At 38.7% G+C, this 25,234-nt stretch overlaps 2 protein-coding genes across 3 annotated transcripts in view; both read left to right on the top strand.

Annotated features, from left to right (window-relative positions):
- Window positions 1–9,159, top strand: part of csmd2 (CUB and Sushi multiple domains 2) — a 232,329-nt gene extending 223,170 nt beyond the window's left edge. The window contains exons 70-72 of the mRNA XM_044171930.1: window positions 1,458–1,590; window positions 2,688–2,865; window positions 3,420–9,159. Of these exons, the coding sequence (XP_044027865.1) occupies window positions 1,458–1,590; window positions 2,688–2,847 (293 nt within the window). The 3' untranslated portion in view covers window positions 2,848–2,865; window positions 3,420–9,159. The remainder of the gene's footprint in view (window positions 1–1,457; window positions 1,591–2,687; window positions 2,866–3,419) is intronic.
- A 6,235-nt stretch (window positions 9,160–15,394) lies between these two features.
- On the top strand, window positions 15,395–19,735 carry LOC122864265 (homeodomain-interacting protein kinase 1-like). 2 transcript variants are annotated; one of them, XM_044171556.1, is made up of 11 exons: window positions 15,395–15,659; window positions 15,931–16,174; window positions 16,334–16,525; window positions 16,626–16,807; window positions 17,028–17,151; window positions 17,478–17,597; window positions 17,713–17,808; window positions 17,974–18,161; window positions 18,383–18,697; window positions 18,856–19,413; window positions 19,573–19,735. In XM_044171556.1, exons 2-11 carry the CDS (start codon window positions 15,968–15,970, stop codon window positions 19,586–19,588), a joined length of 1,998 nt encoding a protein of 665 aa, XP_044027491.1. In that variant the 5' UTR covers window positions 15,395–15,659; window positions 15,931–15,967; the 3' UTR covers window positions 19,589–19,735. The 2 variants fall into 2 exon arrangements, with proteins under 2 accessions (XP_044027491.1, XP_044027489.1); XM_044171554.1 differs by having other exon boundaries at window positions 15,398–15,659; window positions 18,832–19,413; window positions 19,573–19,733.
- Window positions 19,736–25,234: the final 5,499 nt, after the last annotated feature.

Below are 25,234 nucleotides of genomic sequence, written 5' to 3'. Positions count from 1 at the left end.
ACTTGTTACATTTTAAAAATATGCTAGAATTTTGACAAAACACTTAAGGATTGAAAAAAGGATGAGAATGTGCTTCTTATTCTTCTTATTAGATTTTTGCCAGTTCACATAATTGATTAACTGCTGTCACCCACTGTTACAATCCAGTTAAAAAGGTCTATCGGCGTAAAACATTAGCTGCAAATCAGCAAAAAATGCCACGATCAACGTAATTTCCATCTTCATCATCAATTTCAAGTTTTTCTATGAAACCCCAAAAGTTGTACTTGGACACACAAGATTGCAGAGTAATATGATATACATTAAATTAAATGTTTACTAATGTGTACTAAACTGTCCATTAGTCATGAGTGATGGTTAGTTAAAAAATGTCATTTTTCATGTAGCCTTGACAGCCTTAGCCTTTGTGGCACACTGTGTTCAGGTTGGCATGCTGCTATGAAGGAAAATAGGAAAAACTGTTACGCTTGTGTGAGATGTAACTAAAGTCATTTAAAACGCTCTACATTCAGATGTTTTATTCCCTATTCCACATGTGACATAGATATATATTATATTATGTAATCCATGCAAACAGTTAAGCAGATAATAATAGGGCTACTGCTTTTTCTATTTTCTTTTTGCTAATGCCACGCCCACCACCACCACCACCATCCTGCCACAGCACACTGATTGAGCAGCTCTTTATTAATACAGAAGACTGGGGCTCGTGCCAGGGCATTCATGTGTATGTGTGCTTAAGTGTGTATGAACGGATGTGAGTCTGGGTGGGTTGGACGTCTTGGAAACTATCCTGCTCAATTTGTCAAGGTTTTCGTGTTTTGTTTTAACTCAGTGGTGGTGTAACTGCGAGTGCCATTTGCCTGCGTGAGTGTGTTTGTGCATCTGTTTGTGTGCCTGCGCTCATGCAGCTGGGGGTTGATTGGCAAACACCACAGAACCCACTAATTGAATTCCTTCTTGTTTGTCACTCGTCCTTTATTGGAGCTTTTTTTGGCATTCTGCGGTAAACAGGTGGGCTGTCACTCCTCCACTGTTGCAGACACACACCTCCATAAATTAGAGAATGAATCTGAAATGACTCAATAGCTGTTGGCCTTTGATGTCAGTAATTGAGATTCATTGTTAGATTCATGGAATTTGACGTTCTGGGGAGGGGTGAAAATAAAGCATAGCAATAAACTTAAAAAAGTAACTTGTCTGCTTAGTCTATTAAGTATAAATGGAGCCTTCCTGGCAGCACTCTTCAGCCATTACAATTCCTTTTATTTCACTGTTTTTCGGTTTATCTGCCTTTTATCACGAGTTCTTGGCAGAAGGTGAGAAGGACAATTTCCCTTTTGTTTATTTTAATTGTGCGGTTCATGAGATTTGATTATAATGTCTGCTGCTGAAGTCATATTGTACTGAAGTGATGCTAAAGCAAGGGTTCCATGTCTTATCTCTTTTTCCTCCAGAGAGTTTAGATCCCAGCAGAGACAACCCAGGCTACAATTTTGCATCCAACAGCAGTTCAGTGGCGGCAGCCATCCTAGTGCCTTTTATAGCCATGATCATTGCAGGCTTCGCTCTGTACCTCTACAAACACAGGTAAGGTTCACACCATTGATACATTTCACAATAGTCATCATCTGCAAAAGACATTATACCATTACTTTGGTCCTGATATTTACAGAAAAATCCTGCCTCCACTGCAGGCAATTTTAGTGAAAGTTTAATTCACCTCTGCAAAGTTAGCTGTTTTCAGATAAGAATCTTGCTTTTTATTTCTTTTGAAAGATACATTTGCATCCACCCTCTAAAATACATTAACTTCAGATAGATTTTTTCAATCCACTAAGGCATGTGTTGGCCTCAAAATGAGACAATCATCACCTGTGATATAAAGAGAAAACTCCACTCCCTGCCTAGAAAACTAACTGGTTCATAACACACTGAGAAAGTAGGCTACTCGATACAGTACTTTCACACACTGTCCCTTAGCTGAGTGAATGAGTGATGAGCAGTAATTGAGTGAGTGTGCGAGCAACCTCAGTTTGCACATGGAATTCTCACAGTGCTGATGTGACAATTAAAAAAGATGCTGTACCAAATCAGTGTAGCCAAATCCATATTAGTCGATTGACAAAAAATGAATTATATGTATGTTCTTGTAGATGTTACTATGTTGATTGTTTTGTGCCATTTGGATTGTTTAATTTATTATCATTACTATTATTTATGTATTTATTTTTTGTTTAAATGTCTGTTAATCTCCATGTTTTTGTGACTGAGGACCACCTTGAAAATGAGATGGTGCATCTCAAGGGGTTCATCCTCAAATTAAATTTGAAATGAACAAATAGATATTGACAGTGGATTTATCATTTATTCAGCAAAAATGGCAAAGATTTGCTGATTTATATATTTTCAAATGTAGAATTTTTGAGTTTTGTACTGTTGGTCAGACAAAACAAAGATGTTACAATGAGTTGTTTTTCACTATTTACAGAAATTTTATAGACTAAACAATTAATCAGTGAATAAATAAAATAATAAATAGATTAATCAATAATGAAAATAATCATTAGTTGCCGCCCTAATCCATATTATGACACATATTTCTGCTGTGTACTTGATATGCTGCATTGTCCACCCCTAATGTGAACTGATGTCAGTGTTTTTTACATTGATTTGTTTTATTTCAGAAGAAGACCCAAAGTCCCCTTCAATGGTTACGTGGGCCATGAGAACACTAATGGACGGGCTACATTCGAGAACCCTATGTATGATCGCAACATCCAACCCACTGATATCATGGCCAATGAGACAGAGTTCACAGTCAGCACAGTGTGCACAGCTGTATAGCAACTGCTTCCTCCAGAGGTAAGAATCACCACCAGGTCATCTGGCCTTCTAATAAAGTAAAGACTTAAAGCTTCAGGCATCTTTGGATCCACATTTCTCTGAAAGTAGATGAAGTTATCACCTTGTGCTCGAGCTAATCACACATCCAAGGCATCAAAACTGCTGAAGCAACAAGACACAGATTCTCAGAATCCAGTTTCAAACTAAGTCTTTTACACCGTCCCTCTAGAATTTTCTGAGGATGGAGAAATCTGTGATTGGATTTTTTTCTGCTGCATTTCCTTTGATCTGTATCTGAAATTAATTTAATTTGTTTTTTTTTTATACTTTATTGAAAAAGATAGAATATGTTTATTTAACATGAGAATATTACATTAATGCTTTTATCTTCTCTGTGATATCCCTCATCTTTATCTCCATGCTTTTTGGTTATTGCTTACCTTTTTTTCCCCCTTTAACCATCTTTCTTTTTGCTTGCTTTTCTGTGTATATTTTATTTTAATTCCTCCTTTTCTTGCCCTTCTTCTACCATGTCTTTTCCTGTCCTTTTCCTACATTCATCCTTGATTCAGTTAGGGGAGGAGAAGTGCACCACATCTTTGCCTGCCTGCCACCAGAGGACATCCATAGTTCCTTGAGCAGAGGGCAAGACAAAGGTTATTTTATTCGCTGAAATACATTCAAGAAGCATCTCCAGTGGCAAAGGCTCTTACCCGCAGGAGACGAGAAAAAAAAGAAACCATGTGAAGACAACAATGACTGTAACAAATGCCAACAACAAAATGCTTTTTGTAACTTTACATGGTTTTTTGATCATTTTCCATATTTTGAGGAAACGCGTCCTCCTGAAACTGCAGCCGGCAGGAGTAACGCTGGAAGCAAAGCTGTGATGACTTTCTCACCACCCTCCGCCTAAACCCAAAGGGAATTTTATGGTCAACTTTAAGTCAAGAAATTGACCTGTAGCTAACAGAAATCTCTGTGCGAGTGAACTGTATGGCGGACGGCCCCATGTTGGCCTGTGTGAGTCAGAGAGAGACATTGTGGACTGTTTCGATTCACTCTTCTCTCTGTTTTCCCTCTTTTGTTTTGTTTCTTTGCTCTCTTTTTATACGCTGCTTGCTTTCTGTGATGAGTAATTGGGAACCCGTTTTTTCCCACAGCCGTCTGCTCCTGGGTCTGTTGAAAGGTTTCATCGAAAGGCCCAGAGTCTCTGGCTGGGGATGAATAAAAAATTCAGTAAGTTTTGAAGGCCATGTTTGAGACACACATTCTATCATTACTTTTTGAGCTTGACTCAGTCCTCTTTTTTTGGTTTTTTATTTGAAGCAGGGATGAAATTCTGCTTGCTGAGGCAGCTGTGTCCAGAGCAGGGGTTAAAAGGTAGCTAGGGCTGCTGAAAAAAGCAGAGTGAGGTTGTAGAGGGAATTTATGTGTATATGTGAGTGAGAGAGAGTGTGTGCACGTGTGTGTATTTCTGCACACATTTGTGGTGGCTGCATCTGCAATTTACCAAAATTTCTCCTGTCTGCTTTGGCCCCAGAGATTCCACCAAACACATAATATGCTAAAATTTCGCCACATTTATTTTTAGTTAATTCTGTTTTCAGAAATGCTAAGGATTTGGTTTAGGATTATCACTATACCTGGATGCTCTGGACACCAATAAAATAAAAGGCTACTCAGAACAAATACTGACAATGTACAGACCCACTGAGAAAACTAAAACTGAAGGCAGTGTCAGTCTCTAGTTACAACTTTCATTGGCTTTGTTTTAGTGATTCATATGCAATCACTTTACATTTTTGTGTCTGAGAGAAACTGAAAAGAAAGTGTGGCTTGCCAAATCCACCTCTCTAACCAACCTAACCTAAATCAAAATGTTAAACAAGAGGCAATGCTCTCAGATTTGCTTCACATAAGCATCAGTTACGAACTTCCTGCCACTGTCGCACTGAGGCACTTGAGGAGAAAAAGACATTGGCTGGTCAAAGTAGTGATGGCAACTGTGATACAGTATATATCCATGGATATATAAACACGCCTTGGGACCACATCTCTTCTTTTTTTCCCCCTTCATTTTCCAAAAATCAGAACAAAGCTGTAGCACTAAGTCACAGAGCAACAAGTGGCACATTCTCCTTGGAAAGACTGCTAGTCTGATGTCAAATTCTCCGCTTTTGACTTTCTTTTTAATCTCGGATCCACCTTTACATGCTTCTACGGCTCGAAGGTGGTACGTGCCGTATTTTCTCTGAGATCAAGATGCAGTATGAGCTCCCTAAACTTGGCCTTAGGAAAACAAAGATCAAAGTGTGGTCATGTTTGAACTCCCTCAAAATGTTCAACTGAAGGTGCTTGAGTCTAGAGAATGGATGAGTCAGTGATTTGTTCCCCCTGGATTACATTCAGGTCTTTTCCTCCAAGTTAACTTCTGACAGCTCCATCCTTTTGAAAAGGAGTAGTGTTGCTTTGTTTTGTCTTCGCTCTTCATGAAAATGTTGCAGAAGGCTTCCTAGGAGCCGTGACAGCAGGGGAGTTTGCTGGCATACTGATTACTTCCATGCATTCAATTGGAAAGGATAAATATGATATGGGAAAAAAGTGTTAATGCCTCTAATGCTAACACCCCTCAAATCTGTGGCAACTGGGGAGTGATATACAGAAAATATTGTTTTGAAAGTGCGACACAGGAGGGAACTGTCATCAAATATAACAGGAAGACGCTACCGTGGCTGGTGAATGACACGCTTGATGAGAAGAGAGAATTCAAAACATTAATGCTTTTGTGAACCTTATAATGTGTGTGTGTATGTGTGTGTATATTGTGTAAGAGCAGTGGAGTCAAAGGAAGTAACCCTACTGGATTTCAAACACCCTACTCCCAGCTGTTTGCCACTTACTATCCCCATACCTGTGTATCCTGTGGATGCTGAGTGGGGTGAATAGTGCTCGAATTTCACTGTGGCAAATTGAGCCATTACATGCAATTTGCTTTAATTTAGCCTTGCTTCATTGTCGAACCCATATCGAATCCTGAAATGATCTTATCATTATCACTGACAGGACAGATCCTCAATAATGCAATGTCTGACTCCAAAAGAAGCAGTCTAAAACATCCATACTTCTTTTATTTACCATGTACCCTTTGGCATCCTTCTTTTTAGTGTTAGGGCTTTCACAGTCAAAATCAACCTCCAAACAGGTTTTTAAATGAAGTCTTTAAAATCACCTACAGTACATAATTTCCCTCAGAAATCCAGGCCTCTGAAACCAATCACTCTATTGTTCCTTCAATCAGTTTCGCTGTGGGTCGGTAATTGCTTTTACAATTTTATTACTTTTAAAGCTCTCGCTTATCTCGACAGTACAGATAGAATATTGCCCCTTGCCTGCTCTGGTCGTGAATTGATGGAAAAGGAAACGATTGAATTACCCTCAAGATTTCACGGGGAGAGGAGCAGTTGCACTCACATTTGAAGGCATTGGTACTCGGTTCTCATAGTTTTGTGCGGTTGTTGCGTTGTGCATTTCATTTGTTTTTATTCTGAAATTGTTCCAAATATTTCAGCACAGTCAATAGCTTCATTACATTCCAGTTAGTTTCTGTTCAGGCCGCTTTGAAGTGGTCTTTCCCCTCCATTCATTCCTCCCATGGCAACATTTAACACACATTACGCAACACTTTATTAAGGTGTGCTGAGTAGTAAACAAATGTGATTAGTTAGTGCGATAGGACATGATGCCCCCACTCTCCAGATGGAACTGATTCTATTTGACTAGATTTAGACAAACATTATACAGAAGCATAAGCTTACACAACTATGATTGTTTTTACCAACAAGGGCTCAGTCTCAAGAAATTCAGAAATGGTTTTAAAGGGCCAGACTCATACATTTTCCATGTTTTTGTACCTCCTCCAGTCTCCAATAAGCACTTTATGTTCATTATAGTGCCTTGGTACAACCCCATGATATGATGAACCAGCTTGAGTGTCTCTATTTTTGTGTTCAGGAATTCCAATCATCATCATATTTTTTAACTAAGGTTATAATGTTTTCATGTCAGATATGAAATTAGAGCTCTTTTTTCTGGCTTTCGGTCAAATCCTTGTTATCATCTCTGCCTGTACAGTATAACCCAGACTCCCACACACTGACACACACCTACTGAAGAAACTGGGAGCTCTTTGCATCTGTGTTTTTGATCTTATGGGAAAAAACAGTGCTTGTTATCATATCAGAGAAAGCATCAAATGTTGCCTTTTTTTTTTTTTTTTTTTTTTTTTTTTTTTGCTTTTCCTAAATGAGCTTTGAGCTCATTAGTACTGTATTTCGGTGTGCAAGGATATTCTTGGATTTTATGTGCTTGCCTACATGTTTGGCTGAGTGTTTTGTTGTGGGTGTTTTTGAGAGTTTAAACCAAACCAAAGAAAGTGATTCAAAGTCAACCAAATTAGAATTAGGCAAAATTACATAAATTAAGATGTTGTTTTAATCAGTTCTTGATGTTGCTTCATTTAGTTACACTAGTTAGAAAAGTTTTTAACAAGACATTTTCAAAAATTCATGCTGGTAGTTTTGCAGAAATGGGAGTTTTCACTTAATGGGTGCTACGTCTATAGAAATATTTTCTTTTTAACCCATCTGGGTTAGTCCAGAAAGTTCTCAAAGAAAGTGCAGTACAGTTATATGAAAATTAAGATCAGTGAGTTCTGGATGGAGCTGTGCTATAAGAGTTTGAAAAGAGTCATTCTTAATAGCAGCTGGCTACTTCCTGGTTCTCTTTGCATATTTTAAGACAGAAACTCTGTTCATCCCCAGGTTCATTTTCGTTATCAGCCAGACACAGCTCTGAGTTCTCTCCTGCTCACCATCTCTTCTATAATGAAACACACCACAGCTACAGTATGTTCTTTGAGTTCCCATCAAGTTCACTGAATTTTCAGTCAGGGACTAGACTAAAAGCTTCCCATTTCTTTCTGCAGCTAGAGCTCTCACTTTTCTGCACAGGCCACAGTGCACATGTATTGAAAAACCAAGCAATCTATCAGTCATGCTGTGTGACATATTCTGCATCAACTATCATTTGTAATCTCCCGTCTTTCATTGTCACCGCATATTGACGGCTACGACAAAGCCATGCTTACTGCTGTCAGGCCCATTCCATGCAATTTGCCTTCACTCTTCAGCCCATTTTGGTGTGCCTAGTGGACTCAAGCATGGGTGAGAGCGAAAGGAGATGTATTTTGAAAAGTTTAGATGAATTTTATTCTATAAATGGAGATAAGAGTGGATGGGTAGTTCTATGAGTTGTTATCAGATCAGTGAAGTTTTTACTGAAAAACTGCTGAATGTATTTCATTTCACTGAGTGCATCAGAATTTATCTATCTATACTGTGTTCAATATCCCACAACTGCTCCTCTGTTTGTGTGCTGTAATGGAAAAGAATCTGTGCTGTCACAATGTGTGATCCTTGGAATAAAAACAGAATGTCCAATTTATTTATCTAGAGAATAATATAGCAAAAATATTTATAGAGAGCTGCTTTTTAGCACCACAGACTTTACATTCCTCTATGTTTGTCATGGCAACAAAGTTATTATAAGGTCCCATGTTTTTTTTTTCTTGTCCATAACATTATTTCATGACACCCCAGTAGATCTCTAGCCTCTAAACGAGACTAATACTCATGACAACCCACAGCGTCTAAGCAAGATCAACAAGGCCCTTGAACGCCACTACAAATCAACAAAACAGTAAAAGACATTGTCAGTGTCTTGCTGTACACCAAAAGGGTTACCTGTAAAGAAATGGACAAACATGGACTTGAGCAGACTGTGTGTAACTACAGAGAGTAACTATAGAGGGAAAGTGTCTCTAAGAAAAGAGAATATGTTAACGAATAAAAACTTTTTTTTGTACAGAGATATATTTTTATGAAAATACATTTGTAATATAAAAAGAAAAATGGATTGACATATATGTAAATGTTTTTTCTTTTTCATTATTGTAGTACAAATGCTAGTGGGGAGTATATGAAAAATCTCTATATATATAAATATATATATATATATATATAAATATATACAAAGAAAAATAGAAACAAGGCTTTTTGTATATGTAAAAAAGATTGTACATAAAAGTTTACATACATACTGTACATATGTAAGACCCACCATGGCTTGTCTGCAATATATAAAATGTATTTTATCCGTCTGTATATGATGCTTTGCATTGTGTCTAAGCTTATTCTACTTTCTTGAACTTGAAACTTATTTTGAAGGTTTTGGAATAAAATATAAAACCTACTTTCCATCTGGGTATTTATTGAATGCGTGCGTTTATTGCCTCAAGCCCGGAATCCATTAGCTCAGTGGTTCTCAAACTGTGGGGTGGGCCCCCTGGGGGGTCATAGAGCCACTGGGGGGGGGGATATGGAGTGGAACTAAGTTGAATGAATATGAGTTTTCTGATGCTATCTTGCTGACCTGAATCATTTCTTTTATTTCAATCAAATTCAACTTTCCTCTCCTTAAGGTTTCTCTTTTATTTGTTGCTCCCTCAATATTGTTAATGATTGATAAGAATTCAATCCGTATACGTGTGGTGGGGGGCATAAACTTTTTTCAGCTTGTGTTGAGGTCCACATCAGATGTTCTCTCTGCATACTGACTGTTTACCTGCACACTTATAGTGACGTCCCACCCACGCTCTTGGATATTTGTCCATCGACAGGTCTCTGGCACAAGTAAGATAGAATGATGAAAAGATGAAGGTCACATTTAGTATGTTGACATGAATAAGTATTTTAAAGGTTTAATGGATTACAGTGACACAATTTCTCCAGGATCGGGTTGCACTAGCTAATTGTAATTCCATTACTACGTTTGTGTGTAAAGTCCTTTCTAAGTAAAACTAGTGATTTACAAAATCAGGTTGTACCATTAAAACTGAAGCTATGTCTTTAGCTAGTAAAGACCTTAGTAATGTGTATATCAGTTGCTAGGAAACATCTGTGGAGTCAACAACATTTTGATCAAGGTCAAATGTGTCGACCATATCCCATTGGCCTGTTTCACTGAAGCCCTATGAACATGTCACAGTCAGAAAATCTTGGCTGAATTCCATTTTGCTGCTTCAGTTTCAGGGTCCTGGTTTTGTTCATGCTGCAACAAGATCCAATCATTTGTTCAATAACTTAATGTCTGAAAGAATATGAGGTAGCCCACAGGAAACATTTTATTGGCGCCACAAACCGAGTGAAAGAAAAAGGTACAACTTTGTTGGTGTTAGTTTTTAGAGTTCATGAAATCGCATACATCTCTACCGCGGCTAGCAATGCTGTAGTTAATGTGTAGAAACACTGCTGTGCACCCTGTCCACTCATTGACTTGTGATCTGACCTGTTATTCACACAATCAGCAGGAAAACTTACATACATTACATGCCACAGTAATCTGAAATATTGATGAGAAATGGAAGTCTTAATTGGGTTATATTACTCTAATGTAAATTTTAATTTTAATTATCTAACCTGGTTGAAGAATTTAAATAGCAGGTGCAGTAATCCGATATTGCCTTCATCTTGATATAGTCAAATCATTGATGTGCATGTTAACAATGTAAATGTAACGAAACCAAGGAGTAAAATATCCTACTAGAAAGAAGACCCAAGAGAAATGTTAGTAAAATTGTAATATATATGCAAACTAGGTAATTATAGTTTTTCTTTTGCCTTTAGCGTGATGTGTAAGGACATGTCAGGACGCCAGGCTCTAGTGTTGTTGTTAATGAGCTCCTGAAAAAGTTTTCAAAACACAGCAGGGGACAGAAAATTTGATTTTAAAAGCCCAAAATCTCAGCAGTAAATAAATAATGCATCTCAACATTATAGTCATAAAACAGTTTGGGCTTCTCTGCATTTCATTGTTTAATGTATTATATATTGTGACAGTATAGACATAAAAGCACGCCTCCAGAACTGCATTATGGGTGTGTGTGTGTGTGTGAGTGTGTTTGAGTGTGTGGCCGTGTTTCACCCAAGTATTGGCAAGGTTAGAGCCTTTTCTTGATTGATTAAATCAACAGCCATACACGGGTCATTAGTCACTCCTGTTCTTGACCAGGTTTCCCACAGTGATTAATCAAACCTTGTCAAGTTGCCCTGACCTGCAAGAGTGTTCCTTCACAGCAGCCAATTAGCCCTCCGTCCTCAAGACTGGACTTTAAAAAATGTTCACGGCCTCAGTGTTTGTCCCATCAATGCGGAGTATTAATGTAACAGCCACTCTACTTTATCACCGACTGACAATGCAGATCAAAAAGATGCTATTGATTTCATTTCCAGGCGGATAAATCATACATGCTGCCATCTTATGAACTCAAGGCGCTCTCTATGATTGCCTCCTCATCAGATTAAAATCGGATTCTGCTCAAATGCAGTGTATAATGGTTCATTATCATCTGAGGTCATTTGTAAGATCAAGAGGAGTGCTATGTTGAGGATCCACTCTTGGGTTTCTGGGTTGGGAATTAAAGTGCCTTATAAGTTGCTTGTTGCTCTAACTCACTGAGAATTCTCTTTATCTTCACCGTTGCGTCTGTGAATTCTGCCTAACTAAATTCTGAGTCATTCATATTATACCAGCCTGTATTCAGAAGCCAGTATTACATCAACATCAGTTTTACTGCTTTTCTCTTACTGTGCCACCCAAATATCTCCCTCAGGCCTTTAAATATCAATAAGAGAAGTTCTGAGGCAAAAAAGAATGGAAGAGAAAAGCTTTTCAGAGGTCTTGAGAGTTTCCTGGAGCGTGGAGATGCGAGACGACAATTAGCTTTGTCACTTTTATCACTGTGCTGAGTCTGACACATCACACTGACAGCCATACACTCCGTTGCCTTGCCTGAGATGACAGCTTCCTCCAATTACCCAGGTGTCCGGCAGCCATGTTCCCTTTGTTGCTTTTTTAATAAGAGGAGCTTATTATGCGCACTGAAAAACAAGACTCAACAATTCATTGCATAGATCATTTGGGACTAAGCAGGTCCCCATCTCAATTTAGTATATATATGAAGTATTTACTGGAATTCCTCTCAGAGAGGCTGTGTGTGGTTTTTAAAAAATTATAGATTGAGTCATTATGCCTTAAGCAAGCTGATACAATACAAATATAAATGTATTGCTTCTTGTTACAACTGCTTTTGCACTGATAATCCTGTACATATGTTTCAGATATGGATAATTCCCTGCATTAAACACATTCCGGTTGTTGTAATGAGCATAACAACACTGAATTGGGGAAATAATATGACATTATATGTTAACCCTTGTTTAATTACTTTCTCTGTGTTTGTTGATAGCAAGGTCAGAAGGGGCATCTCTTTTGGATCAGTCCACTCAATTTCCTGCCATCCCTTGTTTTACTGTGTCAAACCAGGATATTCGAGGAGACATCAAAGCAAGAGGTTTACCCTCACAAATCCCCCCAGCATGCTGGCCTGGGCCTTGGCTAATATTAGGCAAAATCCACCCTCTGCTGTCCCAGAAGACATTGGACCAAGGATGAAGGGATTGACTGATGAGAGGAAGTATATCTTTGCTCTGTCAGTTGAATTTGTCAGCAGGGGGCTGGCTTACAGTACTTACTGCAGGCAGTGCACCATAGAAAGGCTAACTCACTGTAATTACAAGTAAATATCAGAGAGCTCTGGCCTTGCTGGCGTTTCTTCAGGCCAAGCTCTCTAATCTGGTATTCATGTAGTTGTCATGAGCCTATAAGAATATGAAGGTACATTATATTCAAACTTAAATTTGATAAATCCTTTTCATTCTGATCTAAATGTATTCTACACATCTCTGTGTTTTCAATCACTACCTTGCTGAAGTTGCAGACTTTTGCTGGTAAAAAATTGTAATAACAATAATCTCCACAGCCCTACTTTGTTCCAAATAATGCAGTGTTTTAATCAATAAAGAAAGCAGAGGAAAAAAAAAACAGACTGCTAATGTGCTTGTGAGTCTTAGAATGAGAGAAAACTTCTCATTATCATGAATAATGAGTAAAAAGAAAATCCTAGCTCCTTGATAACGATCATCAGTGAATCTCCAATTACCACCATCCTTGGCTCATAACAATAGGACAATAACTAATAGGGAACTGTCAGGGCTCTGTGGCATGATGGGATAATAATAACCGAGGCTCATCAGGAGGATATGCACAAACGTGGAAGCAGCCTTAGAATCAGCTCTTCCTCTCTTCCTCTATTTTTCATTCATCCTTTGTCTCTCCCGCTCTTTCTCTCCTCCCTTGCAGTCAACTTGAAACAAGCAGGCTTCCCATGTGTGACTGTCAAATTGATTCATTAGCACATTTGTGTAATTATCAGGGTAATTAATGTCGAATCACTGGGTAAGGGAGCTATTGATGAGGCAGCTGAGTGAGATATTTTGATTATTTCACACTAAATGTGTTATGACCAACTTGAACAGATATTTACTTTTTCATGTAATTTACTGTGCACGAAAATGAAAGGCAGTCACACAAATAGATAGCTTATTCCAAAACAGTTCCTCTGATGTATAACAGTCAAGTTACTCCAAACAATGGCATGGCATTTTTGTTGTTTCAAGCTTTCTGTTTTACTTGAAAAGGAAGTCGATATGTTGGGGTACATCAGCTGATGCACACCAGTTTGCTAGCTGAATGCTATCAGTTAGCCCCAAAAATGTCACAGACCGTAAAGCGTCTATAATCTGTATTTTTTAAATAACATGGTATCAAATGACAATGTGAAAACAATTTCACGGTGTGAAAGGGGTCGCTTGTGGTGATAATCCTACAGAGAATTTTCACCCAGCTCTGCAACTCTATCCCGCTCAGTTCACTCTAAAGTTGGGTTCATAACTTGTTTCCGCTGCCCCCAAATGGCCAAAAAAATTGGTTACTGCAGGTTTAAAAAGTTACAGGCCTAAACAGTTTGTAAAACAGGGGGCCTAAACAGGGGGCCTCACGTGATGCAAACTGGCCCCACAACACTTTTTCCCATAGACTTACATTGTGAAAGAAGTGGCTGTAACAGTCAATAATTTTTTTTGAGAGTCACAACCTCCTCAAAGGTACTTGTTTCAGAATTTGAACCATTCGTTGTAATAACATTTAGAAAATCTAGAAGAGCTGTATGATAAAATGATTTGATCCCCTTTCAAGTTAGTGGAGGGCTAAACCGGAAAGTAGCTGGCTCACGCAGCCCCGAGCCTGCCGAGGGAGGCGGGGTTAAAGGAAACGCTAGTGCTCTTGCTCCTGTGGGGCTGCACGGAAACTACAGGAAGATCTGGGTAATTTTATACTGGGAAGTCGAACTTTTCTGGCTTCATGCGCCACTGAGCAGCTAGAAATGAACCGAGTCCCACCACCAACGCTGTGTCCAGTTCTCTTTATACATCCATGGGCTGAACCATAGACTGTATATAAAGATGGATGACATGACAGCTCCCCAAAAGTCAAAAGTCCCCAGAAGCCAAAACATCTCAATCGCCCCCTGGTGGCTGGCTCTAGTATAGGTCATAAACCCAACCCCCTCCATGTTAGCGGATGGGACATGGGCCAGATTAAAAACTCAAAGTACATGCCAAATATTTTTTTCCCAAAGATGGTTTCTGTCATTTTAGGTACTTCTTATCATGATGCATGTTCAAGTGTTAATTTTTCAGATAAGTTTGGTTTAAAGTCTGGTTAGTTATTTGAGTCAGCCGGGTGTGTGTGTGTGTGTGTGTGTGTGTGTGTGTGTGTGTGGGGGCGTGCCTTATTCTTGTAATAATAGACTTTATATCCGAAAATAGATGGATTTTCTATTGGAACACCACTTGTGCCAGTTCTTGCCAATATAATTCTAACTGAGCTTTGACAAATGCTTTTCTTGAGAGAGAAGGGGTCATACAAATACAGGCCCTGTTTGTTGTTGATGCTCTTCAGACTTCAACAAGATTTAGATTTTTTTTTTCCATCTTTACCCAGGATTATTGTTTCATATACATGTCTGATGCTATACTGATGCTTTTTTATGTTTCTCTAATGTATAATATTGCAATTGCAAACTGCAAATGAAAGTAAATTGAAAATTCAATAAATTAAATCTCCAAAAGTTTGAGCTATTTTAATGCATTTCATCCACAGTTCACTTTAATTGGCATTTCTGCTGGTGTCAGTGGGGTTGAGATTAAATCTCAGGTTAGTGAGCCATAATTATGTTAAATTAAAGGCCTTTAAATATATAAAGATATTAACTGTACATGTATGTTTAAATCAGCTAAAAATTTGTTGACTTGCTAGTTGTCAGTGCTTAATGCAGATTTTCTATTAGTATTATTGTTTTTTATGTCAATATTAAATATCATTGCGCATTAAAGTACTTTCTGTTCTGTATGAGTACAGACCACCAACCAGCCTCAGTCTGGCTTATGAAAAAAAATTCTATCATGATAACCTTTATTTAGCCATTAAGGTTCATTCAGAACCTTTAATTATTTTCAAAAACAAGCTGAGACTGTGATGTCATAGAACAGAATTATGTCATAGAACAGAATGTAAACTTTCTGAGGCTGCTACACGTTTTGATGACCAGTGTTTTTAGTAACTTCAGAGAGTGAAGACGCATCAAGACACAAGTTTTTGTCAACCTTGAACCTTTCAACTTTGAATTTGAAGATTCAACAGACCCATATCCGTCTGAATTTGAACATTTATTAATAACAGTTTTTTGAGGAGAAACTCCCAAGAAATCTGTGTGAAATCAACTGCCGCACTTGGTAAGTATCCTTAGTTTGCTGATTGATCTCTGTTCTCACATCAAAAGTTATATTTCTCTTCCCCACTACATTGTAACACTTCTGACTATAATAACATTTATTTTATTTTATTTATATGTACCTTCACTGAGTGTGTCTTAACTCATGAAATGAGTTACACAATTTTTACATCACATTTTCCAGTGATCCTGTGATAGAAATGTTATTGTGATATTGTCATATCGTGACTAAATGTTGTGTCAAATTCCATCCTCTGCTGCTTTCCTCTCAGCTTTGAGCTCCCGGCAGCAGGTGTCACATCTTCAAAGATGTCCTCCACTCTACCTGCCCAGGATGACCAGTTATTCACCGGAGGGTGGCTCTCCTCCGGATCCTCCAACTACCTGGTGCAGTCTTTCTTGGGGCAGGGCGCCTTCGGCAAAGTTGTAAAATGCACAAGGATGGATGACATGAAGACAGTAGCAATCAAAATGATGAAGAATGAGGGCTCTTATGTCATGCAGGCAAAAGAGGAGGTAGAATAAGACACTAGGCATGCTTTTCAGAATTTCACTTATCCCATTTTTGTGACAATGCTTTGTATACTGGTTCCATCTGTATTTGAAGAAATACCTGCGTGCGTCAAGCTAATATACTGTAAAATCTGTGGTCTGTGACCTGTTGTGTATCTCCAGGTGGCTGCCCTGTTGAAACTGAAATCGCTGGACTCAGACAAATGCAACTTAGTTCGATGGTACCAAGTTTTCTCTGACAAAGGACACAATTGTCTAGAGTTTGAGCACCTGGACAAAAGTCTTTATGACTTCATGAAGGAAAGATATTTCCGACCTCTCCTTCTGAAGGAGATTAGACCTATTGTCCAGCAGGTATGTTCTACTGCATTTGTTTCTGCATTAATTTAAAAATAAATACTGATGGAATATCATTGGATGTATTATTAAATTAATGACTTTAACACCCTTTCAGCTCGCCACCGCACTCGATCACTTGAAGGCTGTTGGGATAATACATGCAGACCTCAAGATGGAAAATGTGATGTTGGTGGACCATGTAAGGGAGCCTTACAGAGTCAAAGTGATTGACTTTGGCCTGGCCTGTAACGTGTCAGCTGCCAGGCTGGGCTCGTACATTCAGACCCGTCCATACAGGTGATTAACTGGAAACCATATTTGATCTCTTAGTGGTGTATTGATAGCTGAAAAAGTTGGTATACTAAGAATATAAACATCCCCTCCTTGCACATCCACACTCTCTGTGAGTAGTAGTAGAAGTCATAGTACTGCAAGTTGTGAGTAATACAGATGCCTGTCAAAATAGTGTAAATTGTCTTCATGGATAGTGAGATCATGATTGTTTGTCCTCTCTCAGGTCTCCAGAGATTATTTTGGGGCTTCCATTCACAGAGGCCATAGATATGTGGTCTCTGGGTTGCATGGCTGCTACTCTGTACCTTGGCACTCTACTCTACCCCGGCAGGAGTGAATATGATATGGTAAATACTACTTGAAGTTTACTCTATGTTTCCTCTTAAGAATTCTTAAAAATGGTTTCATGTTTTACAGAAATAACCATCTATTCCTCACTATTCAACCTCTGGACATGCTGTGCACCTGTTTTACACATTTTTGTTACACAGTTCTTCATTTTTCCCCAGTTCTTGTTGCTGAAAGTTAGGATGATAAATTGTTTTTTCATAGAAACGATTGCTAAGTCATTTATAGAAATTAAAATAGAAATTAAACAGTTAAAACTGACTGAAAGTCTTGAGCTGGACTGACGACCTGGACCTGACAACTTCACATTGTGTTGTATCTTCAGATGAGGTACATAGTGGAGACTCAGGGACAACCACCAGACAACCTGCTCAGCTTAGGACACATGACTGGTTGTTTTTTCCAGAGAGACTACAACTCCACCACAAGTCTCTGGAAACTCAAGGTACCTACCAGTCTGTCTGTCCTGACAGACTGTAAACTATTTGGTTTTGTCTGCCTGCTTGTCCAAGTTTACTCTACTCAGAATGTCATTGCTAACAAGCTCACTGTCTGTTCAGACACCAGAGCAGTTCCACCAAGAGACAGGGATTCAGCCAGTGGAGACCAGGAGATTGAAGTTCAGCTCTCTGGATGGCCTCATGCATGTATGGCATGTAGGTGTTCTTTTTGATCATTCACTGTAACTTTGAACATTAACTTATTTCTGAGGCATACATATAATACACTCATAAATCTCCAGTGGGCATTTTTATTCCCTCATTGAAGATACCTCTGATATCTATACATACCTTTGTTGTTGTTGTTTATTCATGTTCCAGACCTGGGTCAGTAATCCTGAGAATGCTGCAGATAAAGTCGGAGAAATGGTTGATCTGCTGATGTTTGTGGACATGTTAAAGGGAATGCTTCAGCTCGATGCCACAAAGCGGATTACACCCAGTCAGGTGCTGGAGCATCAGTTCACCAGCATGTGCCACATGATTAGCATGTATCCCCTCAGCTCCCAGTAAGTCAGCACTATTATTTAATTAAGTATTTTTAAGGTATTAAGTGCATCTATTAATGTCCCACTTGCACTTTTGTTTCTGGGTGCAGAAGATACATTTCCACTACAGGCCATGTAGAGGACATTAAAGATGTATCTTATCTATCTTACTTTATCTGAATATGTATTTTCTAATCAATGGGTGATGAAGTTGGCTAATGGAATGATTCATTGTCTTGCAGTGTTAGGTCCTGCTTTGAGATAATGGACATCTGTCAGAGCCAGACCCTGACTTCTGACAGTGGGAAAACTGTGTGTGGGTCTTCGCAGCAGCCCTCTTCCAGTACCACCCAGCCCATCCAGCAGAACCTTCCATGTCCTCCTCCTGCTGAGAGGAGCGGCCTGAGCCAGCCCCACTGCAACAACTCTCATCCCTGCACTAGTACCCAGACCACGAGTTCCGTCATGTCAGGGATGAAAAGAAAGGTTGATGATGAAGATGGGCATATGAGCGAAACCTCTCATCCGTCCAAAAGGATCAAGTCTAGATGGCACAGGTAGGCTCACGTACATCAGTCACATCATTATCAGTCAGTTTACAATGGAGATTATAAGAAATCAGAAGCTGTTGGATCAGTTTTCTTGTCTGTTATTTTTTAAATCATTTAACTGCCTATTTATCAAATTACAGAAAATGCTATAAATGTCCATCCAGCTCCAGCAGCAGCTGGGATTCTACCAATTACATCCAGGCTAGCAGTGCTTTGAGGAGCCACGTGGTCCAGACCTTTCACCACAGCATCAACGCATATTCCTCCAAAAGCAGCCCGACCAAAAGTTGCATCGGGCCAGGAATTAAAAGACAGGTGCCTGATGTTGATGATGTGGGGCATCAACAATCAAACTCTGACCACCATGAAAGGTCAGCTGATCACAGAAAGAGGTATCAGAGAAGCTATTCAGGTCCATCCACCTCAAGCAGCAGCAACCTGACCCAGAGTTGCCTCTCACCAAGGGTTAAGAGGAAGCTGGCTTATGCTGATGACTCTGACTACTACGAGAGGTCAGATCATAAGAGAAAGAGGGTCAGAAAAAGCTATGCAGGTAGATATACCTGCAGCAGCTACGATCGGAGGAGTGGCCCGGCTGAGCACCACCGCCACAGCGAACATTCAAGCAACACCCAGACCGAGAGTCGAACCCGGTCAGGACTGAAAAGAAAGGCAGCAGATGATGACAATGTGCCACGTAGAAAAAGAACCTCTGATCTCAGGTCAGATAATGACAGAGGTCTACAGTCTGTTTAGAAGAGGAAAGGAGGAGGAGAGTTGATTAGATATGTACTACAGCTAGATTTGAAATTAATATACAATATTTCTCTGTAGCCCTACCAAGACATGAGTGTGTCTAAAATCTGACTGTTTACTTCCAGAACCTTACATCAATGAGAGGAGGACAACCAAGCAATGCCATTACCAGGGAATATGTGACCATGAATGTAATTCCAGTTTGACTGTGGCCTGGTCACACTTGTAGGCTTTTGCTGCTTCTCACACCTGCAAAGTCCGGTTTTTAGTTTTTACTTCCTTTGTCTTTTTACAATAAAGAATTAAACTAAACCCTAATGGTCCTGACGTGCATAATTATATTAAAAAAGTTCAAAAGATATTTAGTATCAATTTGCTTAATTCACAATTCATTTTACCAAAATATTTTGGTTTAATGTGTACATGCACACGTTTATATACACACTCAAATCAATGGCATTATTAGAAATTGTTAACATGCTTTAAATTAGACAGGGACATATATTTTTGCCTTTTTAGTGTGTCCTTGTTTACCTTTGAATGTATTTCAAGTACAAGAGAAAAACCCTACATGAACAGTGTTCAGACAGACAGGACTTATGTCTGACAGGCAGAAAGAAAGAAGGCATTGCTTGCAAATAAATCATGCTAGAGCTGAAACCATTAGTTGATTAGTCGATTTACATAATTTTTTTTTTCTAATACTATAATCGCTTAATCATTAAAGTAATTTTTCAAGAAAAAATTGTAAGACAAACATTTGATTTTCCAGTTTCTCAAATGTTTGGTGGAATTTGGTGTTTTTCAATATTGTAAACTAAATATCTTTAGGTTTTGGGAGTGTTGGTCAGACAAAAAAAAAGCTATTTGAAATCATCACTTTGGGCTCTGGGATTTTTTTTTACTATTTTCTGAAATTTTATAGAGTAAACAATTAATCGAGAAAATTGTCAGAAGATGAATAGGTAATGAACATAATAATCATTAGTTGCAGCCCTACATTAAACTGTTTCCAAAGAAAGGAAAATCAAAATGCAAGTGAATTCATCAATGAATAATAGCTCAATGCTAATAATCACAATATAACAATAATAACAAGTAAGCTATTTTAAATATTCTTGAATGAGTGATGTGCATATGGTAACCCCTCCTCAACATCTACGCTTTACTATTGACATTCCAATACATGCATGAAGGCAACACGTCACCATACCCTTTTTTCTACATAATTTAATTTGTGTGACGTTTATCTAATTTTTCTCACACTTGAAAGTGTTACAGACCTAAGAGGCATGCTAATAGGGATTTGCCCACAATCACAGGAAACTTTTGAATAGCTTCATTGCTGTCACACAATGCCCCGACCCAGCAGGCCTTGCTCCTTGTGACATTACTGACATAGTGAGGGCCTGTTCATTCAGTCAGGTAATAAGCACTCGACAGGGAGGCACCACTACAAACCGCTATGCCCCACTTCACTACCGGATTGAAAAATAGCTCTGCAAACAAGACAGTTTCCAAAGCCATGTTTCTATAGCAACAGTGGCACTCTGACCGCTTATTTTAATAGTGGCGATCTCATGTGGCTGATATTTATGGCAGTTTTGGAACATTTTCACATCAGGAGGATAAATTATTTGTTTCAACTTTAGGTAGAATGATGTAGGTTATTTCAGTGATAACTCAAATCTGATTATCTATAACGTTGTTTGCCACAAGGGAGGTGGTAAACAACAAGAGTATCTAATATTCATCAGACACACATGCCTCTCTTTGCTTAGCATAGCACATCACATAACACTGTGCCTCCAAATAAAGCCTGTCAGGGAGGGTGGAAAATCCTTGTTTCTGCTATCATAATCTTAGGATCTTGTGGGAGAACATTAAAGCTTTTTTTCAGAAAAGAAAGACATTTTTTTAACGTTGGATTTTTATTGTAGATGCTAGGTAATAGCTACATGTAATGTGGAAGAAGAATCATACAGTACCAAGTTAAGAGGTCAAGAATGAAGCAAACTAAATCTAGATGCAGCTTAATGCAAACAGTATCCCAAGGTTTTAGGGATGTGAAGATTAACCTATACTTATTGGAAAACTGATTCAAGAGTCAGAGATTTGGCTAAATCAATACACAACCACTGATCTGACCCAAATTCTGCATGAATTTCAAACTGATTTTTCCAAGTAACTCTCTCTTTGCACTCTCTGCCTGAAGCCTCTCTGTGTGTGTCAGTGTGTGTGACCCACCTGTCCTGCTAGCTCGCTATGTTCCTCAGTCACATATCTGCTTCGAGTCATCCACAACTTTCTCACATTGAAAGATGTGTCAGACAACTGTATGCTGCCTTCCTTTTCACTGCATGACGCGTGCGCTGTCTCTAAAGTTACCAAGACAAGCAGTCAACACAGGGTAGAGTAATGATAGTGTCAGCAGCTAATGCTACTTCCAACGGCATCTAGCTTCTCCCGGTTGAAGACTGTTACTGAAACCATGTGGTGGTCTCTTCATAGGGACATGTACCCACACAGCATCATTGAAAATACCAAATTCTGAGGGATGACACTGACCCAGGAACTGACGTAAACAATACCTAGTTAGCAGCATTTTATTGAAAAAAAGTCCTTAGGGACTAAAGTTATCCAATGTATCAGTGCCCGTGTTTACTGCTGTTACACCTTTTATTATTAAAAAGTAAAAATATCAAATACTAATCAGCTGAATCGAATCGTATCAGATTGACTTTGAATCACAGTGTATCATATTGTTGCAAATTTATCTTTTTCGTATTGTGGACTATGAATCTACATACATATCGAATTGTCTGAGAGGGAGAGATACTGTATACGCCAGTATACAGTATACAGTCTGTAATTTCGGCATGTGTTAACAGTAAAAACTGATAACTGTGCTGTATTTTGTTCCCACAATTCCAAATGCAAAGCATCATGTTGAAAGGGCTTTAATATACACCACTTGACACCTAAAACAGCTGACAATTTAATGGCACCAGCTTTTGTTTCCCTCTCACTGTCTGATCCTGTGACCCCATTCATTTCCACTCCAATTCAGTTCCTGTGTTTTTCACACAATACACGACTTAGCGGAAACAAGACAGCGTCCAGGGGAAGTAATCAGCTTTGTGTAGGGTCAATAACATGATCAGATGAGACCATTGTTAATTAATGGGTTGCTCAGCTTGTACTCCCTCCCCCCTTGGAGTTGGAAGGAAGATAAATTATGAATAAGGCATCCATAAAACATGTACTTATTTATAGAGATTAGGGGATATTTAAGACACCTCTAATTAAATTCAGCTGATTCAAGGTATTTTGCCAGAAATCCCTGTAGCTAAGGCTTATTTCAGTTATTGTAATGAAAGAAGAACAGCAGGCAGCGATAATAAGGTTGCAAAAGAAATCAGTTTGCATGTACAAAAACATGTTTGCTTTTGGTATTACAAAGCCCTTTTATGACCCAATGTATTGGCCTTAGCTGTTTTGACAAATCATGGATAATATTCATTACAAATTTTCCCCCAGGTTTCTGTCCATCACTATGATTCTCGGGACTCCATTGCTAAAATAATTTAATGAATAAATAGCTTCAAATCCTTTTACTTTAAAAAATGATTTCACGCAGACAATACAGATTTTTTTTCCTGCATATTTTTTTCATGTGACTTCATCCCAATGACCATACAATGACGAAATATGTCTTTTTGCTCTTGTATGTATTCCCCATGTTCATCCATGCATTTTTTATGGCAAACTATATGTTTTTTTCAGTGGTGTACAAAGTGTGTTCATACATAAATCTGTAAAGCAGAGTAAACACACTGCAGGGCTTCCTCTCTGTCCAAGACACATGGTGAAGTGGTTCAAAGAGAGATCAGATGTTCTCTGGGTAAGTAGAATCTCCATGTTGGGTCGTCTTCTGGTTTTACACATGTCAAGGCATGGCTTGATTGTATTCCTGGTCAATTTTAGAAAATCTGCAAATTCAATATGCACTCTGATGCATATTACATCATATTAGCTGATTTTCCATTAAGTATAGTAATTTAGAGAGTGACAGTTTAATTTATTTACACTCCTCTTACATGGCCAAACCCACATCAGTAGGGCTAGACGTTTTACATTACATGTCTCTCTCTCTCTTTGCTGTTCTGGCACTGGCACCTAAATGTTGATGACAGATTGAGTCCAGTCCAGAGACCACTAAGGGATGCTAGTTTCTATTGTGATCACATTATATTTGGGCAGAGAGATGTTTAAAGTTAAAAACATTTGTAGACGACCACAAGTCCAACATCCAATGATGTTTTTTCAAATTTTGAAACATGTTATTTTCTTGGGTTTCTTGTCAAAATTGACAGGCTTTATGGAGACTTGTAGCAGAGCCTAGTGATGGCTGTGCGGCGATGAGTATATAGTGGCTCCATTTAGACACTTCAGAGAGTGCTGCAGAAAATGCAATCAACTACACTCTCTGTAATGAAAAAGCTCCCAGCCAGCTGCTTTTGTGGGCGCTGGTCAAATAAACAGGCGACACCAATCCCAGAGGGTGCGACGCCCGCTGGATACAGTGTTTGTTCAGCTTCTCAGGTATTTGTAAAATCAAACTATCAGTCATTCCACTCCAATCACACTCTGCCACCAGTCAGCACCAGAGTGGATGAAGCAGCAGCAGCACACTCACTCAAATCCTGTGCATGTGTGAGTGAACGCCCCTTCACTCTACGTGTAAAAGTTAAGGCACATTTCATCATTATTTTTACTAAATGGTATTATAGGTCTGCAGAAAGAGTAGTTAAAAAGGCAGGCAGGGATTCCCACATCAGAAATGTAGTTCTTTGTCTTTCTACACATGGCTCAACACTTCTCTCACTACGTACTCTACAATCTTTTTAAACAGCATCACTGTGGTTGCATTAGTGCTGAGCAAAGGCCTCAATATGGGGATATCCTTCAAAAGCAGGGATTGACCAAAAGCGAAAGCCAACCCTCTGAGATCCTAGAAGACAGGTTGGTAAGACCCTCTATCATTCTTTCTCTCCGTATCTGGCTTACTGTGCATTCACAAAGGCACACAGCCTCTTGTGGTCAGTGTGATTACTGTTCTTTGTATATGTTGTTACTTGCCTCAAGAAAGAAACCCTCAAGGAATAAGAACTAATGAATATAGAGCCAAGATGTATAGAAATAATCTTTGTGACACTTGTAAAAGTCACAGTTTAATTGTAGTGGCATAAAATTAATCCACATAGTATTTTATTGTCCTCATGAAGTTATTGCAAACCATCAGTCTTTCAGTCTATATACTTCACAGCACCTACAGAAACACTTAAACTTGATGAGTCAACAGCTTTACTTTCCAAGGATTTTACTGTACTGTAAGGCAACATGACACCCTTCTGTGATATTGTAATTAAAGCTAGTGGCCAATGACTGCAATTTAAAATGCTTAAAATGACACACAGGATTAAGAAAGGAAGTTTTCGGATGCAGCAGCCGCATCTGTCTATAAAAACTCAAAGCACTTTTGCAATCAGCTACCTGTTCGAAAATCATTACCCAAAGGACAATAATGTGGTTTCTAACTTTACAACCAGTCATACAAAGAGTTTATATGGTGCATCACAGGAGAGTGAAATAAGAGGATTATAAAGCAATCCTTTAAGCTGAACATGCGGGTCACATATTTTTTTATTATTTAAGACCACTGATGCAAAAATTAAGCAAAAATTCTATTATATGATCAATACATGTCTGACCACCCACACACTT

This window comes from Siniperca chuatsi, linkage group LG17, assembly GCF_020085105.1.
Source record: "Siniperca chuatsi isolate FFG_IHB_CAS linkage group LG17, ASM2008510v1, whole genome shotgun sequence".
Lineage (NCBI taxonomy): Eukaryota > Metazoa > Chordata > Actinopteri > Centrarchiformes > Sinipercidae > Siniperca > Siniperca chuatsi.
This window is presented reverse-complemented; position numbering and strand designations above follow the sequence as displayed.

Excerpts from the sequence above, each read along its gene's own strand:
- LOC122864265 (XM_044171554.1), top strand. The coding sequence starts at position 15,968 with ATGTCCTCCACTCTACCTGCCCAGGATGACCAGTTATTCACCGGAGGG. Across the intron at positions 17,809-17,973 it reads GCCTCATGCATGTATGGCAT|ACCTGGGTCAGTAATCCTGA; the intron begins GTAGGTGTTCTT and ends TTCATGTTCCAG. Across the intron at positions 18,698-18,831 it reads ATCAAGTCTAGATGGCACAG|AAAATGCTATAAATGTCCAT; the intron begins GTAGGCTCACGT and ends ATCAAATTACAG.